The following is a 19,900-nucleotide window of genomic DNA, read 5'->3' as shown; positions in this document are numbered from 1 at the left end:
TAATTTAAAAGAAATATTCAATCGATATTTTAGATTTGTATATTCGCTGCACTTATATTAATCAAATTTAATTAAAACGAAATTCCTTATATTGTGTATACAACTTTACGTCAAGCGAGTGTTAAATTTGTGAGATTTAGAAAGATAGATCAGTTTAGAGAATTTTTTGAAGAGGGAGGCATAAAATTAAAAGTTCATAAAAATAACATGACAACACAATAAAAAAAGTGATGATATATAAATAAAAAATAAGTCTAAAATGACATAATACATGGAATTTTGGAGAATAAGAGCAATAATTTTTTTTATAATACAGAATAGTTCAAAAAATAGAGAGGACTATTGGAGTAAACAACAAAAATCAAACATAAAACTTTTTTAAAAAAAGTGATACAAATGCGCAAATTCAGAGACTATCTTTATCGAGCTGACTCAATATAAACTTTCAGTCTTGAATTCTCACTTATAATTTTAAAATGATCAATTACAGATTATATTTTTAAATTGATCACTTTTCTACTTTTAAATAATTAATTATAATTTTAAATAATTATTTATATTAATTATATGTTTAAGAGAGTCTCAAGACGAGCTGAGAGTACAACTATTACCAACCGCCAATAAACAATTATCATAGCTATAAATTATGCTGGAACACCCCCGAGAGTCCGATAATGAACAGCCCCACCCCGATTTATTGTGCACCAACAGAAATTCAAATACTTCAACTCTCCTACAATGGAAGATAGTTTCAGAGTTCGCTTAGACAAAATATTCGGTTCCCTCTCTTCTTCTTCCTCTTCACAATCTCTACCCTCTTCCTCTCTCTGGTGTCTCACCGACGAAGAAATCGAGAAGCGTCAATGGACTCGAGAATCCGACGCTTCCTTCCCTACCGAAGAGGAAGACGACGATGATAACAATGGTTTTTTACCTTCTAATGTTGATCACTTTTTCTTTACGGAAAAGAATAAATTGATGGTGTCGGAGAAGAATCCTAATTCTAACCCTAACCCTAGTTGTTCGAATGATAGTAAGGAATTTGAAGATGATGTTAAAGAGTGCGAGGATGATGAAGGTGAAGGGAAAAGCTCGTTAAATCGTATTCAGAAGATTGGAGGCGATGATGAAGATGAATTGGATGTTAGGAACTCTATTGGCATCAATGGCATGGACTGTACTCTTGACTTTGAGGTAATGTTTTCTTTCTCTATTTCATGTTTTTGTTTACTGTTATATATTTGTGATTTCGTATATTTACTATTCGAATTAGTTTGTAATAGAAGTAAAATCTGAATGTTTTTGGTGTTGATTGCGTTTTTTTTAAACTCTTGTCGTTGTGTAGTGTGATTTATTTGTTGTATACCCTCTTCGAGTTGATTTATATAATACGTTGACTCTGAATATTTTTGTGATAAATTCTTTTTCGTATCTCAGTATTTGACGTAATTTTTCATGAGGTAACTTAAATCGTTATTCATTAGTGGTACAGATACTAGAGATACTAGTATACAAATTTTGGCCCAAAGTAATCTTCATAATTCCCCAACTTCCCACCATGAAAAAATTGCAAAAATCATCATGATTGCTATTGCGGTAACTATTGATATGGCAAACGTGGCATTCCACGGTTTACTACTCGTTTTGTGGATAAGTCATAAGTTAATATGAATTATTAACTTGAGGAAAATTCAATTTATTTTAGTAATTCAAGTTTTTTCAGAAAATATATTTACGTCAAAGTTTTTAATAGACTTTTAAAATCTAAAACATTTTTAAAAAATATCAATGGCTAACATATTAGGATAACAACTTATAAAAATAGTTACTCCACTCCATGATTTTAAATCACGGGTTATATAACGGAGTTTTGCTATTCGATATCTATTATAAAGCGGCGGTTAAGTGCCTCATATTTATTCCTAGCTTCCCCACTTTCATAGTTTCATTGTGAGGGGTGACTAGACCCTGGGGCGTGTCTGATGTTGGAGCTGATTAGTAATTACTATGCTGGATTCTATTAGCAGCACTGAATCTGAGTATGGCTATGGCGATGCGCGGAAGTGCGTTGCTTGTGGTTTCGAATCTCGACAGGGCACTTCCACAGAGTGCCACTCATTACACCCTTAGTTAAGAGGTGGTGGCAAGAGACGCAAACCTTCCACTTAATGACCGGCTAGGCTGTCGTGATGCTGCACAACGTCACTTTATTATTTGGTCTCAATGTGCATGGAGAGGCGGTCACTTGCACCATACCCACATGTGTACCGAGGTAGTGCAGCTGCAGCTGGGGCCTAAAGTTGCAGCTGATCCAGAGTGTTCGGTTTCAGTTGCTTCCCTCAACCTTGGTTGAAGAAACGTTTATCATAGCTCCAAGCTGATGCTCTGGGAAAACAATTAGGATGGGAAAAGTGTGTTTTTAGTGTCAAATTTTCGTATGAAATAATTACCTAACTACAAAACATACTATACATTTTACCAATATGATTAAGATGATAGTATTATGTAGTCTGCTTTATGTGTTTCTACTATAGGCATATTTCCCCTTCTCTTCTGCATGTACCATTTGTGTCCAACTTTGTTTTAGTACTTATGGTGGTCTGGAAATTGAAAGCTTACTTGCAACTATTTTCAGGAAGAAGAGGATGGATATGATAAAATGGCTGTTGGAAAAGAAAAAGCTGGTGATCGCCTACACATGTCTGATGTGACTGATTATACACCTCATCTTAACTATAATGAGCTCCCCAACACATTAAGGGATGTCTCCAGAGATCCACGCGCTGATCACTTGGCCGCAAAGCTCAGGCTTAAAGAAGATGCAGAAGCAGCAAGGAGCTTCAACTCTTTGCATGTTTCTGATCAAACTGAGGATGGTGTTTCTGTTCAAAATAATGTTGCTGAAGATGAAGACCTCCCCAAGCCAATATTGAAGCGAAAAGATGATCAGATGGATTCAAAGGCCGGAAAACGTGTGCGGTTTGATGCCAGCTGTAAAACCCATGATCACAGTGCATCTGAAGGTGATAAAATTGTTGTGTCAGAGGCTTCTCATGCAGACAACTGTTCACTGGAAGAATATTCTTCACTGCAGCACAATTCTTCATTAGTGCCGGATTATGTGCGCCATCCTTTAAGGTATACACATTACACATTTGATTCATCAAGTGATATGAATGAAGAATCTAATTATCAGGCGTACACGGACTTCCTTAAGATGGTGAAGAAGTCAAAGTCAGAAGCTGATGAAGTTCCTGCTGACCTTACAAAACCTGTGATATTCAATCGGAAGAAGAAAGCCGGTGATGATTTCAATAGTATCACTGACAAGACTGGTCATATCAAGGAAAAATCTATGGAGGAACCTGTACAGAAGAAAAGTATCCCCCTAAGTATTGCTGCAGGGAATCCAGAAGAATATGAAGTTTCCGAAATGGAAGTAGATGAGCTAGAAACTACAGCCGTGAAGATTGCGAATGGCAAAAGAACAGCTCGTAAATATCGCTCTAAAGTCGCCGAGGAGATAAATGAGCCTGATAATTGATATCCGGCTAGAAAAATTTGATGTATAGCCATGGCTTTGGCATTGTTGTATGGCAAATATTATTGTACAAGGGCAAGGGTTATTTAACTAGGTGAGTTTATGGGGACTTCTTGATTTGGCAGTATAATAGAACTCACAAGATCGACGTAACTTATCACTGCAGCATGTTAAACATTCGTCGTGCTTTCCTTTGGTTATGCCATGCCCTTCTCCAATAAGGGACATGCTCATGATTTGTGGCCATGCCTTTTAAAGTTGATTCAGTCGTATACTCTCTCCATCCTTGACAGTTTAGAACATTATTGTTATTCGGAACTCTCTTTATTGGAACATGACGTCCTTGGAAAACTTGCTGGGTATATGCACAGCTTACAGCCTCAAAAGAGTTATTGGTTAAATGAGTCCATGAACATTGTATGAAAAGAGGTTTATTAGGTGTACAATACAAATGCTTGCTTATGGTAACATGGAAAATGGACTATCTCAACAAGGAAAAAAAAATACTTGCTCCATTAAAGAGGTTTATGAAATCATGTTAATAAGTGGTGCCAGGGGTATATGGGATAAGGTGGTCTGAAATAAACATCTTATAAAGTACGTGACATAAATATAGATAAGTAAACATATAAAGCTACAACGACATGCACCGGTGTAAAGATATGTAAGTTAATTTAACGAATAAAGTAGATTGCTTTCTTAAAGGACAAACATTTGCTTTAATGTCCTGATTTATTTCCGTAGAAAGAAAGGCACATCAAAAGAGCTAAACCTACATGTATGAACCAAGGGAAATGGTGAAAAATGGCTATTCCCGAAAACGGTTTTAACCAAGATTAAAAACTTTCCAACTATTAAGATCTCCAATGCTTTCAAATGGCAAGTCATTATAAATAAATATACTAACAACCTTTATTTATAAGGTACTTACAATATACTTCCTCCTATTCTAATATAATATTCCATTTGTTTTTTTATACTAGTCACATATTATTTTTAATTTGTATTTTATTCTCAATATGTAAGTTAAACATAGTCAAATATAATTTTATTTAATTCATTTTAATGTAAATTATACTTCTTATGTCCCATCTAGTTTGCATTAAAGAGAAAATTGAAGTTTTTTAAGGAAAAAGGTAAATAATATTAATAAATGAAAAGAGAAATGAATTGTGTTTATGTAATTAAAAGAAAGTCAAAATGTATGGATGAGATTAAATGAAAATGGTAGGACATTAATCAAATTTAAATATAATGCAAATTAAACGAAACGAATAATAATAATGCTGCAAATTCAATATGACGGAATGAGTATTTAATATTAACTTTTTATAATTTTTAATCGTGTACAAATATAGGTTCAAAATTGTACATCTACAAATATACAAAATATCAAATGTGACATTTGATTAAAATAGAATGGAGTATTATTCTAACTCAATTGCTTCTTATAAAGTGGCCTAATACCCACTAGAACATTATAGACAGACCCAAAGCTTTCCAGGGGCTCTATCCTGTAAATTTGAAAGAATTAAGCAATTTTAACAAAAAAAAATTTAAAAAAAGTTCCGGATAAATTTAATTTAAAAATAAGCGTTTTTATGTCTGAGCCTAAGATTAAGTCTGTTCGCAATTAGTAAATGCAAACAAAAAGAAGACAATGTCATAACATTAGAAGGGACGGAAAAAGTAAAAGTCATGTTCAGTAACTGCAAACAACAATTTTGATTTTTTTTGATCAATTTTTTTTATTCGCAGTTATTAACAGCAAACAAATCTAACTTTAAACTCGACCATAAAAACACTTATTTTTAAAATTAAGTTTACCCGAAACTCATTTTTTTATTTTCTTTTTGTTAAAATTGCTTAATTGTTTCAAATTTTCTTCTAGCCTCCCCAAGAAACCTCATGACAACAAGGCTGACCTTCCAAACTTTCTTCAACATTTAAACTTCCAAACGTTCCACACCCTACAAGTTTAATGAGGAAGAGAAATACATTTGGTCTTCAAAATGCCCCAATATTACATTTCTATTATAGGCATGTCCAATGTGGTCAAAAGCAAACTCTTGCTTAATTTTTGGTGATTTAGCGATATAATGACCAAACAACAATAAACTATAAAAAAGCTAAACATTTTAGCAAGTAAATGGTAGGGCTTAGCACATCTGCACATGAAAATTAGCAAAGTAAAATCTAGCCTTCAAGGCTTCAAAGGTCATGCAGCTGAAAATTCACGTCACAGAACCAGATGAATTCAATAGTAAAACACTTAGTTAACGCAACGACACATTTCCAAAAATGCTGGATGAATAGGTTGTACAAAATTTTCATTACAATTGATTGATAGACAATTAACTACAACAGTAGAACACGCTGACCAGCATATGGCCATAAATACGTTCATATAAAGATTTGCTTAGTAATACTAGCATCATACAAAAAATCGGTTTCTATACTCGGTCTATGTCCAAGCTCATGAGTTCTCCCATGAGCGCAAAAAGAGATGCATCTATACGTTAGCATCTATACATTATTTAGTTGTAGCTTGTAAGCACTAACCAAAAAAGAGGAGGCAGACTCAAGAAACAGCTTAAAACAATCGCTTCCTACAACCTTCAGCACCGCAATAACATGGCATCTGCTTTACCTTCCCATCAGGCCCAATGACACTATCAAGTGCATACCCATAATCATAGGTAAGTTCCTGCCAAGAAATAAAATTATTGTCATAATGTTTTAAACCAAACAAAGTAAAAAAAGGTCTAGATAGCCACACTAAGACTAATTTGAATGCTTGGATTGAGGGTAAATATTTAAAAAATAAAGGTAAAAAGAGATGCAAATGAACTAATTGAAATAATTATAAATGATCTAAAATGAGAGTAAACCCAAAAAAGGATGAATAAAAAAGAAGGATAATTTCCCGAGGAAACGTATTTCCACACCCTCCCCTAGAATAAATTTATACTCCAAAATCAGGGAATTGATTGTTATTCTATTTCTTTCTCATTACTTTGCAACCAATAATTCCACCTCTCCAAAAATCAAATTCCATTAGTTTTCTATCTTTTTCCTAGTTTGACTTTTATTCTCCCGTTTAATGTTTTATGTTTTAATTAGTTCAATTGAAAGACAAATAGCATGCCCAAGAAAACTAAAGTGAAAGTCACCTGTAAAGGAGGTATATTGTCGGCAGCAAAAAGCATCACCCTGGCTAGCTTGAAATCATGGTGTGAACTGAGAATACACTGTACAAAGAGATTAGGTTCACAGCTATGGTTGATGAATCTTGCCAGGTTTCCTGTGACACCAGCATCAATGCAAAATTCCACCATGCTATCCACAACCTTCTCAGGTTTGTCATCAGTAAGAATAGAAACATCTCGCAACCTCATCTGTCGACAAATAGACAAACTACTGGAAAAGGGCATTTCACCAAAAAATACAAGTAGAACATTTCTTCAAACAATTCGAGCAGATAATAGCATAATCATATACCAAAAAAATTTTGAGGAGATTAACACGCCTTTTCAAGAACTAAACAAGATCTCTCTTGTGCATTTTATGGAATCTACATAACCATTCATAAGCTACATTTCATTAATGCTTCTAGATAAACATCTTGACAAATGCAAAGCTACACATCAGCTTTAGATTTAAACTGAACTTACAACTACACAAAATGAGTTTTACCTAAAATTTTAAGTGCTAAAGTCATAATACACCACTTTGCCCTTTTAGATTAACTAAAGCTCTAAACAAAAGATTATGATAAAACCAATACAAGCCCCTTGTGTTAAAGGTGTTAGATATACACCTTGTGTTAAAGTTGTTACATATACACCTTGTGTTAAAGTTGTACATAGATTGATTGAGATAAGTAGATTACTACTGTAATAAACTTAAGATGTTTATTAAAGATTGGAGTTTAAAGGACACAAACTTGATCCTTACAATTCATGAAAGAGATTTGACTAATTGGTCAACAATTACAGATACCCTTTAGGTAACAAAGTCATGGGAGCCAGATAGATGACTTGTTTGAGAGATCAAAGTATTGACTATGCTATGTCCATCAGTAGGAAAGTTGGATATGTTGATCTTAGGGATTACAATGACATGAAAAAAGGTAAAACTTGCACACAAAATGTGGATTTTTTTTCATCGGTTTTAAAGAGTTTTTGACTAACTGATCTCACAGTACACAGAGAAGACGTGCAATCTGTCGATGTTCATGCTTCAGATTAAACAATGTATTTGAACTCGGTGAGAAGATCTTGTGGTTAATGAAATTTCAACGTAAATTTGCTAGGAAATCGCATGTGAAGATTTATGCTTATGCTAGTCCAACTCTAAAGGTCTCCTTTTCTTCATAAAATTTATCCTCAATTATTAAATTGTAAGGGAGTGGTATTAGGTGGTAATCAAAATTTGAGAAGAAATGCCAATGCTTAAAGACGAAGTTTCATTCCCATGAAAATGACATGCTACTTTTCATGAAAATATACGACTAGCTACCAAACAGGGTATGAGTGCAATGAATTGAGAGAATTAGGGATAAGATTATGACTAGTTACCAAACAGGGCATGAGTGCCATTAATTGAAAGAATTAAAGAGACAAGAAATTATTAGAAAAAATCCTTTGGCATTCAAACTACAAAGTTATTAAGTATACAATAGAGCTAACAAAAAATCCACAGTAGATAACTGTTTCAAAAAATACCTGTCTCCCATCAAGTCCCTTCATTGTTTGAAGGCAATCAATGTCAAAAATAAAGTTATTTTCCAATACACTATCAGCCTCATCCGATCGCTTGAGTACCCCAGTGTATTCGCAAATTGGTGCACCAGCTGGTATGTAATCCCATGACCTGACACCCCACCCTTTTTTTGGTGTTCTGAAAACCTATTAAGGATTTAAAGCAATGTTAACAAAATAATAAAATAAAACACAAATGTATTTTGGGGATCAAAGCTTTGGAATTGTTGTATGTAACATTTATTCTTTGTCAAGTAGCAGCACCTCAAAACGGTATCTTAGGCCTTTTTGGGATGTCCGGTTGATGCACATGCCTCCACAAGCACAATTCGGCCCACATTCAAATACCACAGCCTTTGCTTCAATAAGCCTGCCAAAAAAACAAAACAGCAACACCTAAAATAACTAATCTTATGCTTAATCAAGACAACCAAAAAGCTTACGGATTTCCTAACTACCTGCCACCGTCCCTCTGAACATAAGGAAAGTCTGAGCCATTTAACCTGGCACAAGCACATATATTGGGATTTGTGCAACTTCCGCTGCAATCACATCCGCGAGCTGGAGCAGGTATCTTCACATTGTCCGCAACTTGGATGGATTTCAAATATTTGAAACCTAAAAATGTTTTCAGTACAATTAAAAAGCAAAAGCCTACAATGTCCTAGCCTACTTGAGGAAGATCAGATTGACACCATAGAGATACTTAACAAAGCGAAATCAATCTATAACACTATAAACATCAGGCCAAAACTTGTTTTAGCATAAGCCCACCTGGCTAATGATGTACTACAATTTTCCCAAGGGCTCACTTACTTTTAGAGGCAAATGATTTTGCAACACTATTACCTACCTACCTAATACAACTTTGTCACCTTGAATTTGTCTCAATTGTAAATGAGTTTATTTTTAAGGGATAGTGAGCATTTGGTAATAAATGAAAAGAAAGATTGAAATGTGTAAATGATATTAAAGGAGTGTTGAACTGTGGATAAAATTAAAAAGAATGCAAGGTCCATTTCCAAATAAGGAAAAGGGGCTAAATGAGTGGGAATGGCCAAAATTAAAAGTGGTTAAATGAGTGGGAATGGCCAAAATTAAAAGAGGTTAAATGAGTGGGACTAACCAAAATTAAAAATGATGCAAATTGAGTATGATGGAAGGAGTAGTAGTCTTTGAGGTTTAAATTATAAAAACTCACATGTGACACAACAAATATTTACAGCTCTGCAGCATTATGCTAATCTTGCCATTAACTATTCAAGTGCTAATAAAAATCACTTATCAAGGAAAAATTAAAATCTATAAACTCTTTGTCGGCCGAGCAAACATACAAACTTTCAGCAAGCAGGATGTAGATAGACAGAGGACATGGAGAGAAAACGGAAAAGGCATAGAGGGATGATAGAAACATGGTCAAAATAAGAACGGGCGAGTCATAAAGTAATAGAACAAGATTTTTCAACAGGTAGATTTTCAAAAGGCCAAACCCATAATTAAAGTACCACAAAATCAAACATTGGATTTACATTTTCCATAATGAAATCATTACACCAATGTCATCAGGTATCTTTCACCTAAACTCCCACCTAGGTTTAAAACAATAGTCACCATAGAGTAAAAATGCGGTAATGGTCGTGATTGCGGCAACAAAACGGTGATGCGGTAGAGGGAGTCATGCGTTTATCGTAACGCCTAAATATCGGTCAAAACCAAAAAATATCCCTTGATACAGCCCAAAATGCGGTTTTTACACCTTTACAACGCGGGAAAGTTCGGTTCATTGTTTTTAAAAACCTTTACTACGCAGCCGACGCGATGCGATGTGGCCTTATTTTTACACTATGATAGTTACATCACCCAAAATACTAATCCATGGAAATACATTAAATATAAATAAATACATCCAATCAAAGACAAAGAAACCAAACTACGGAAAAGGAACATAACCAAACAATTAAACTCACCCGTTGGTGGTACAGGTGGATCATCAACCAAATTTGTTGCACAGATAGGAATATTCTCCTGGCCCTCAGAGATATCTTCACAAACCAACCTTCACCCAAAAATACAGCCATAGAAACATCTTAAAAATGGAATGTCCAAATAGTAAAAGAAAAAGGGAACATTAAACTAATAACAGTTACCCTCGAACTTCAGAAACAGACTCAGGAATACGTCCTCGAATAAATTGAACCTGATACATGAGTTAAAGATGAAATAAGAAACAGGAAAACAATTTTCGAAAATTAACTCAAGTTATAAACAAGAGACATCCAAAAGTTTACACATGGCATGCAAGGAAGAGGAAAAATGAACTAGCCAAAGCCTCGGTTGCCAAGTTTAGCATAATAATAAATAACCACAATAAAGAAAAGGATAAAAATCTTTCAAGAAAGCAATGGCTATGCTGGTAACCTGGTTTCACACTTTCACCAGTATATCAGTAAACAAATACTGTGGAAAGGAATCAGATTTGTAAAGCAGTTACTGTTATATGACCCTGGTTAGCTGGTATAATCATACCATACTTAAAACACTATTTACGGCGAATAGATGAGTCAAGGCAATGTCAATTACACCTGAGAGCACAATCGAGTTGCAGCAATATGACCAACAAGTAGAACCATGGTCTATTGGATTTGAATGGCTCATAATAAAAAATGTTAAAGAACGCATGGTATGGTGCCAGATCAAAGATTCGATTAAGACCAGAATGGATTTCACTATTCACAAGTCTAGTATTGTTGATAAAGCTTGGTTAAGTAAGTTTTGATAGTTGTTTTTTTTTGGTTTATCTCTCAGTGTAGATTTTTGCTTTAATTTCTAAAAATCTTGTTCTCGTCCTTTGGTTTAGGGTATTGTGTCCCTTTTTCCTTTGGTTTTGTTGTTTTATGCCATCTTTGATGGCCGTTGTTTTCATCCCCATAAACTTTGGATGGAGGTTCATCCTAGATGGTTCATCTGTCTCCCTTTATGGTGTTGTAGTTTTGTTTCTTTTCCCATTTGGGCTTGGAAGTGGATCCATCTAGATCTTTCTCCCATTTTGGTTTGTATTGAGGTACTTTATATGATAAAATATTTTCTTCAATCCAAAAAAAAGCCCAAAGAATACAATTAACCCAGAGTAAGAACATAAGAGAAAAAAATAAAGGAAGAGTTTCACGACTCTGCCTATCAAGTAGCAAAACTATAGAAAAGATCAGGGAAAGGTGGAGCAGGGTGGGGAATTGTGAAACCAAGAGTAGAAAATCATGCGTCCGCACATCAATAATTTAATCAAGATATGAACATCTGAGACAGTACAGAAACCTGATTAGTAGTCAGCTCAGGCTGGCCCTCAATTCGCTTCATACGAAACTTATAAACAGTAAAACCAGAGACTCCTTTTTCTGCCCAGTAATTCACAACCTGCACAGTATACCAATCATATATTTCAAATTGAATGCAGCCCACACAAAAACAAATGTGGAGAAAACCACATGAATCTTCTATCAAAATAAGTAACAATTGAGACAGGAACAATAAAGCATTGTCTGGCAATGTACATGTCACCCACATACTTATAAAAACAACCCAAACAGGATATTACTGAAACAAATCAACACAAAGATACACAGAACCAAACAGAATATCACCTTATACAAACCATCATAAGTGTAGACTTTGCCAACGTAACTACTTTTAGATAGATGACCACGAATGACACGCACTGGCAGACCCTCCTCCATGCTATTCTGCAATAAGCATAAGTTAACGGTATTATCAGGCCATAGAACTAAAGTCTTTGAAATGATTTAAAGAAGATATAGAAGACTTGAACTATAAACAACACCTTGTAAACATTATGCACCCAAAAAAGATATGCAGAAAGTAGAACAGCTAAAAAAAACTAATGAGAATCTAAAGTAAGCAATTCGAAAAAATAGATAATGCTTTAGGTTTCAGGTTTATACTGATTATTTTACTTGTATCAGAAACGCAGCATGATTCAACAATAGAAAGAACAAGGACAAAAAGCAAGGTAGATCATGTGGACAAGAGTGGCTGGACTTTTTTATGGCCTGTGAATCAAAAAGGGTGGTATCAGCTGACACAACGTGTTGGTATGAGGAAGTTAATAAAAAAGCCAATGCAAAAGCAAAACAAAAGATAAATGAAAAAAAATTAAAAGTACACAAGATGAACTAAAGAGAAAGAAAAAAAAGCATCTTTATAGGATGACCAAAAAGAGAAGCATTTAGAAAGAAATTTAGATGGTATGTGTCTGATAGTATTCCTAATGAGGCTTGGATATGCGTAAAGTGGGTGCGATAAAATCAATAAACTAACCACTTTAACATATAGGGAACAAACAAGATGTCAACAGACTAATAGTACCAATCAAAAAAAAGAGAAAAGCGATTTAACAATGAAATTAAGCTAATGAAATTAACCATTAAGTTGTTGAAGAGAGTAATTATACAACACCTAAGAAAAAAATACAAACATTTCCAAAACTAATTTAATTTCACGTCAAAAGACCCAACACACAAGCTAATGCGGCAACATATAAAGCTATGTCAAATTAAGAAATATGAAAAGCAAATATGCTGCAAATAAGCTTTTGAATTTTAGTGATCAGTGAAGGAGTATGGAAAAATACCAAGAAAAAAACACTATGGTTATAGCAAAGAACAATTTGCATATACATCTCAAAAAAAAAGGAACAATTTGCACATCAGTAAATAAATGTTGTTCAAGTTATAATATAATATATATGAAAGTACAACCAATGCCAATATAAGAATGGAGGACTAGAGATTTCCAATTGCAATTGGTCTACATCAAGGTCCTTCTTTGTATCCTTTCTTGTTCAAAGCCATCCTGGATGAGATATTAAGACCTAGGATAAAATTTTATTGTGCATGTTGTTAAGTGATGAAAAAACTAGAGCTTAGGTCAATCCTAAGCTAGAGATGTAAAAGGCGAGTGTAAATATCAAAAGGGTTTAAAACAAGTTCAAGTAAAAAAATACATGAGGAAAATGTCGTATTAGCACAAGGAATCATAATAAAGGTGTTGTGAAGTTAGATACGAAGTAGCTCCTTCAATGAGAGTATTTCAAGTACACTGGTTCCATTTTTCACAAGAACTAAGTTAATGATCAAGATGTTAAGTATATAACTAGACAAAAAGGTGCAATTGTAAGTTATACGAGTAAATAACAGAAAACTCTACATTATTATTAGTCTGACAATACTATATTAGTCTTAAGGAGAGATAATTTAAGAAAATGGATGTATCTAATATTACAATGTTAAGATGGATAAACAGTATATCCAACAGAATAAAATTCAAAATAAAGAGATAAGAATGGTGATATAAATCATTGTAGATAACATGGGAGAAAATCGTTTATGTTAAATCATGTGCAAAGAATACCAAAAAAATAACATCCAAAGGTTGGAACTTTGACCAGTTTAGAAGATGATGAGGTAGGTCAAAGATGACAATGATGAATCGAAATGAAGAATGACATAAATAATAATTTGCAAAGGCATATGAAAATACATATTAATACAATGTCAATTTGTGGCTTCAATCTAGGTGAGGTTTGAGGTCGGATTTACACAACATTATCATTTTTAGTGACCATCAAAACTCAATAATTAACAGCAAAACATCATCTGGAACTTCACAAGAATAAGTGCACATGATTTAATAAAATGACTTTAAAAAAGAATAAATGGAGGATGAGAATATATGTAAATGCTTATTGAAATTGATTTTCTTAGTTGCAACTTAGTATAAGATATGGTCAAATAAAACATAATATTTGTTAGCAACAATATCTCACATTAATTTGTATTAGTTAGCCGATCCCATATTATTGGGATCGAGTTTTGGCAATATTGTTATTGTTTCATTACTAAAATATAAGTTTGCATCTCTAACCCCCATCATAACATATATGAGGCCATGAACGGTGTTTCTAAAAGGTAATAGCAAAATGATGCATAAAAAGATTCAACACAAAGCATCATTTAAAGCAAACCTTAAGAGCTAAATTTCCACGTAACATTTTTTGATCTCCTATTTGCTTCTTGTCACCTAACAGATTATTTCCACCTTGACCGGTGTATATCACATCCTCTGAGTTATCCAAGTCATCTTCATATTGGCCTGAAAGAACAATTGCAACCGCAAGAGGAAAGGTATATTTGCTGTATTCCTGTTTACAAAATATATAATAAACAGTGAATTTGAAAACAAATGCATAGACAAATGCAACTTTTGACCTTAGAAAAAGTTACATAGAAATGGTTTTGACATGCACAAACTGCATACAACGATGTACCTTTTCTTTCAACTAAAACTCTTACATTCTATTATGCTTTAATAATTAACATATGTTGTGATGTTGATTTTTACATAGCATCAAAAAAAGTGCAACTCATTAATTATTAAACAGTATTTTCAGGCACTTATAATAAAATGTAGGAATACTACCCATATAACCATATATGGAAAAGTATTCTCCCAAAGCGCAACTTTTAGTTCATATTTTATTTTAGATAAAGAATTTGTCAAGATATAAATGCATCGTAAAGGTTAGCTGAAATGATATCCTAATAATAAAGCATCAAAGTTTTGGATATTAATCAGGGATAATCAATCATAATAAGAATCACCATTAAGCGCCATGATTCATGCAGGTAAGGTACTTTTAATATCTCTATCCTTATTGTATTCTTCAGAGTATGTTTTCTTCATATAGAAGCTTATCTCTATTATCTGGTAAAAGAAAATTGAGTTATTGAGATGGAAAAATGAATTACCCCTTTGCAGTATTCCTGCCCCATATAATCAATTCCATTCAGCCAATGGCTATGGAAACCTACAGCAACCATTTCTGCCCGTGAAAAGAATTGATGACCAACATCAACACCTAAATCATACATATAGTAAGGGTATGATTATGGGTTTCATGATTAAGAATGCAGAAAAGCTCTGTACAAAATTTTATATCATAAGTTAAAATATACCAGGTATTGCCCCGAATCTCTTGCTGAGATATAGCACTTTCCCACTATCCTTCATCTGCCACATTATTTTAGCATCGATCACATCAGACATAGCTTCCAAATAAATGAAAGATCGCAATAGGATATTTTTTCACTAAAATAAAAACCATACCTTAATTATACAGATAAACCATGAAAATAAACTCCACAACAACTAGCATATACAAAGCTTAAAACAAATATATCAGTGCCATATTCCTGTAAACGCCAACACCAGAACTTGCTGGCACATTAACGATAACAAGTCATTGCTGAACTCCATGTAGGCAAACCCATTATTGTAAATAGTGTACAAACAAGCCGGATGAATTACAACGATGCATTTTTAAGCAAATCCATAATATACAAGAAAAACAAGATTCACACAGATGCATAACACATTCTTCACCTCCTTCAACAAATTTTAGTGACATTAGTCAATCAAGGAAGAAAGAAAGCAGTATCATTATCTTCTCTTTTGCTAGCTGCTCTAGGGTAATTTAATTAGAGCAAAACCTCGAGATTCAAACAAAAATGTACACCAATATAAAAACTCATTAGAAGAGTTACAAGTAAAATAACTAACAGAGAGTAAAGTTCTGTAGTCATGATGACAAACTTTTCCTATCCAAATAAACATAACATATAAAGTTACTATCATCAGGGTATCTTTACGAAAAAGCTAGAGCCCTTTATCAATGAGAGCAAAATTGAAGGGTTTAAACCCTAACTTGGATAGGATCAATGATTAGAGCCTTGAAAATGAATTAAGAAAAAGTTGATTTGAAACCCTAATTGATTCAATCTAAAATGAGCAAAATTAACATCAGTTAACAACACAAAGCAATTAGTGTGGTTCATACAAAGTGGGCTACATCTACTATCTAGCCTAGATGTATATTAATCAATCACAAGCTTTCAAGAAGCTTCAATGGTGTTTCTTGAGCATTAGGAAGGAGAGAGATTCGGGTAAGATTATTGCTAGAGATATTCTAGGAATTAAGGACTCTTACTAAACTAACATAATTTGGGTTTATTTATAAAGAATAGACCCAATTACATACAAAAAAAGCGTAGCAAAAACAAGGGAGAAGCAACCAAAATAATAAACTGATTTTTGGCCATCAGTATGTAAAGTCGAGTTGTCTTTTCCGGTCAAGAAAGCCAACTTTGGAAAATTGCACAAGTCATTTTCATGATTTCTTCAAAAAAAACTCATTGTACCACTAATCCACTATTTTTACCGTACATTCCTAGTGGTATCCCAAGCTAATCCAAGGTTCCTTGTGGACTCAAGGCACCCCAAATACCAACAATACCATTCAAAATATCATGGAACCATAAAGACGATTATGAGCATGCTTATGGAGTTTGACCATACACGGTCAAAATAGGTCGGCTCCATATCAAATTATGCATAATAGCAGTATAATGTAATTATGATATAAATTTGGTAACAATTTTGTAACGTAAAGTGAAGGCCTATGGTTTGAAATCCATGAAAAACCATTTTTAAAAAGTGTGAAAATACACTCAAAACTATTTATTGCTTAATCTCATATCATAATGAGAGTATATAGCATATCATAGAGCTACAACCATGAGTTTAAGCTTTGAATTGGTTCCTTGGAACAAAAGCGTAGTTTTTATTGCTCTTTCCTTCCAAATCTTTTCTCCTTGTTTCTACCGCAAATCCTAACATTCAGAACATAAATCAAATCTTTTTTTCAACAATGCATATCTCCTCTTAAAGTTCTTATATTCCTTTACATTGTGTTCTTTGGCCTTTCTACTTGAAATCAAAATGTTAAAACTTTTAGCTATACACAAGTTCATTTAATGCGATATTTCGTTTTTTCCAATTCTAGTTACTAATTATTATTATTATTGTTTTTTTATGTCAAAAATCTAAAACTAGATCAAAACCCAATTGAAAAATCAAGTATACTGTTGGATTTGTATTGTGGAATTTGGGTCCAATAGGTATGCATACTACAATTGAAAAAATAGGTATGTTTATTGAAAAATCTTTTTATTATTTACATACCCCCTCCTATCACTACTATTTGTCCCATTTGGTATGCTTACTTGACAATGCACTAATTTAATCTTTTATATCTTTAATTGTACATAATCAAAAATTATAAATATTATACTAATATAACTTACATTGAAACGAATACAATAATATCTCACTTGACTATAATTTAACTCGTATAAACTAAGAGTGATTGATAATAATGTAAAATTACAAATGAGACAAATTGTAGTGATAGGACGGAGTATTATTTTTAGTGGCTAGTTATAATTGAATTTAATATGATTCATAAGTATCAATCAGAATCTGAAAAAGAAAAAAAGATCGGAAATTCTTATCCTATGACATATACTTCTTCCTATTCACTATTGTTTTTCCATTTGGTTTTTGCACTTTGTCAATGCATATATTTAATTCTGTATTATTTTTCCATTTGGTGTTTGCACTTTGTCAATGCATATATTTAATTCTGAATATGTTAAATTGTGTTTAACTAAAAATTATAAAAAAATTGATCTGACATGGAAACAAATCAAATAAGACAATATTAGTGAATAAGAGGGAATATAAAATTAAATTTGACAATAAATTTTGCAATAAATATATCATCATTTAAATTTTATTTAAAAATTATTAAGGAAGAATCTCAATTTTTTTTTTTGAAACAATTGAAACATATAATTAAAAGAATTGTAAGGAGGACTCTTGTAATTTTTGCTTCTACTTGATCATTACACAAAAACAATTATCTAAATACATATAAAAGACTCCAGCTCGATTCTCAAAGAGAAAGACATTTACATAACATTGAAATAATTTACTCCGTTTTTTTTTTCCTGAAAATAATACCTCCTTTAATTTAGTTGCTTCAGTTTAGCTTTTGCAATATTAACAGAATATGACAGCAAACAGCCATATTAGTGTATAAGAAAATATATATTCAAATGAGATTTTATAAAATAAGTTTTGATACGTAGTAAAATAATATAAACTTTATATAATTTATACTTTTGAAATAAATAAAAAAAAAAGTGTTTTGGATTACAAGTTAACCTGAGGGGAAGACGGCTAGTGGGAATGGATCTAAACCTTGCCAGCAATAGTCAATACTAGGCAAAACTCGATTCTCAAGTGAAAATATGAATGGTCCGAAAAAATCGAGGAAGTATAAATAATCGAATCAAGTGACATTGCAATAACAATAGCACCAGTACCGATTAAATCGCTTATACCTTACTAACTGCCTTCAGATCAGGACGCTTGTGAGGAGATTTTGTGTCCAATATGCCGTTCTGCAAATCAAATCAAATAAACAAAATTTACAGGTCAGAAGAAAAAAAAACACTCCAGTTTGAAAATTAAAGAAATTAGTCAGGAGAAAAATGCACTCCAGTATGAAAATGAAGAAACAATTACCTTTTTCTTTTCTTCTTCAATTCTCTTGCATCTATTTTCTTCCTCCTGCAGTAAATCATCGTAAATCAAGTCACAACTTAGCCCAAACAATTAAAGTATACATTTACATTTACATATGTAAAAAAATTACACAAACCTGAATAAGATGTAGGTAATAATTGTTAAAGATTCGAAGAGTTTCTTTGACTTTGAAATGATCACTTTTCTCCACACCATCAACATAAGCATCCTCTTGAACTTTCTCCAATTTGAGACCTAAACCCGCTAACCCGTCTGTATCGTTAGACCGCTCCAGCAAATTCATCACAGCCTCCATTTCATTACTCTTTTTAGTGTCCACAACTGCTCGGACATTCGAATTCTTACAAGTACCATTTTTACGCTGACATCTAACTCTTTTTTTAGGGCTAACGTCATCTAACTTAGCCAGTTCCTTTTCATTGTATGAAATCCTTTTTCCTCTCGTTCTCTCACTCGTCCTCCTTTCTTCAACCACTGTTTCCTCCTTAAGCACCTCCATTTCCGCCATTGTAGTAAAACTGACCATCACAAAAGCAAAAAATACAAACAAAATGTAAACAAAATACAGAATATAAACGGCGATTAAAAAGAAAAAGATAAGATCGAAAAAAACTAACATGAAAAAATTTACTACAAATTCCGAAAATCTAGGGTTTGATCGAGAAAGTGAAAAGATGGAGGAGAGAGAAAATGGAAGAGGCTAAAAAGAGGGTTGAGTAGAGTGAGGTTAGTAAGAGTTTACGGGAAAACGCAGAGAAATAAGAAGGCGCGGAATTTTAAAGAAGGCCAAAATTTGGCGAAACTCCCTCCCTGTATTTGTCTGTAAATTCTGAAAAAAATGCGCCTTTTTAATCCTCTCTCTCTCCGGTATCTGCCCGTGAAGGATTTGGGGGGGGGGAATGCCGATAATGTTGGCGTTTGGCTGATGTTGTTAACAAATACTCCAAACTAAAAATATACTTATTCGTCCTCGTTGAATTGTACTAAAACGAATATGGATACGTTTTAAAAAAGTGATAGGATGAAATAAAAATAATGTTAAAATGCATGAAATTAAAATAAAATGGTTGGCCAT

At 33.1% G+C, this 19,900-nt stretch overlaps 2 protein-coding genes across 2 annotated transcripts; one reads left to right on the top strand and one right to left on the bottom strand.

Moving 5' to 3' along the window:
• Positions 1–732: 732 nt before the first annotated feature.
• Positions 733–4,406, top strand: LOC130809200 (uncharacterized). The gene is made up of 2 exons (XM_057674864.1): positions 733–1,194; positions 2,636–4,406. The coding sequence occupies exons 1-2, from the start codon at positions 739–741 to the stop codon at positions 3,542–3,544; spliced, it is 1,365 nt and encodes a 454-aa protein (XP_057530847.1). The 5' UTR covers positions 733–738; the 3' UTR covers positions 3,545–4,406.
• A 1,452-nt stretch (positions 4,407–5,858) lies between these two features.
• LOC130809199 (histone-lysine N-methyltransferase, H3 lysine-9 specific SUVH4-like) lies at positions 5,859–19,765 on the bottom strand. The gene is made up of 16 exons (XM_057674863.1): positions 19,443–19,765; positions 18,941–19,343; positions 18,805–18,849; positions 18,621–18,680; positions 15,333–15,387; positions 15,126–15,235; positions 14,342–14,518; positions 11,943–12,041; positions 11,617–11,715; positions 10,452–10,501; positions 10,272–10,360; positions 8,763–8,922; positions 8,569–8,674; positions 8,269–8,451; positions 6,715–6,939; positions 5,859–6,248 (listed from the first exon to the last, which is right to left on the bottom strand). Exons 2-16 carry the CDS (start codon positions 19,331–19,333, stop codon positions 6,135–6,137), a joined length of 1,965 nt encoding a protein of 654 aa, XP_057530846.1. The 5' UTR covers positions 19,334–19,343; positions 19,443–19,765; the 3' UTR covers positions 5,859–6,134.
• Between the last annotated feature and the right edge of the window lie 135 nt (positions 19,766–19,900).

This window comes from Amaranthus tricolor, chromosome 3 (assembly GCF_026212465.1).
Source record: "Amaranthus tricolor cultivar Red isolate AtriRed21 chromosome 3, ASM2621246v1, whole genome shotgun sequence".
Classification (NCBI taxonomy): Eukaryota; Viridiplantae; Streptophyta; class Magnoliopsida; order Caryophyllales; family Amaranthaceae; genus Amaranthus; species Amaranthus tricolor.
The sequence above is the reverse complement of the archived record's forward strand: the minus strand, read 5'-3'. Positions and strand labels throughout refer to the sequence as shown.

Coding starts and splice junctions, on each gene's coding strand:
- LOC130809199 (XM_057674863.1), bottom strand. CDS start 19,333: ATGGCGGAAATGGAGGTGCTTAAGGAGGAAACAGTGGTTGAAGAAAGG. Junction 15,388..18,620: donor ATCTGAAGGCAGTTAGTAAG/GTATAAGCGATT, acceptor ATAATGTGGCAG/ATGAAGGATAGTGGGAAAGT. Junction 10,502..11,616: donor CTGAGCTGACTACTAATCAG/GTTTCTGTACTG, acceptor CTCATGTATCAG/GTTCAATTTATTCGAGGACG.
- LOC130809200 (XM_057674864.1), top strand. CDS start 739: ATGGAAGATAGTTTCAGAGTTCGCTTAGACAAAATATTCGGTTCCCTC. Junction 1,195..2,635: donor ACTGTACTCTTGACTTTGAG/GTAATGTTTTCT, acceptor AACTATTTTCAG/GAAGAAGAGGATGGATATGA.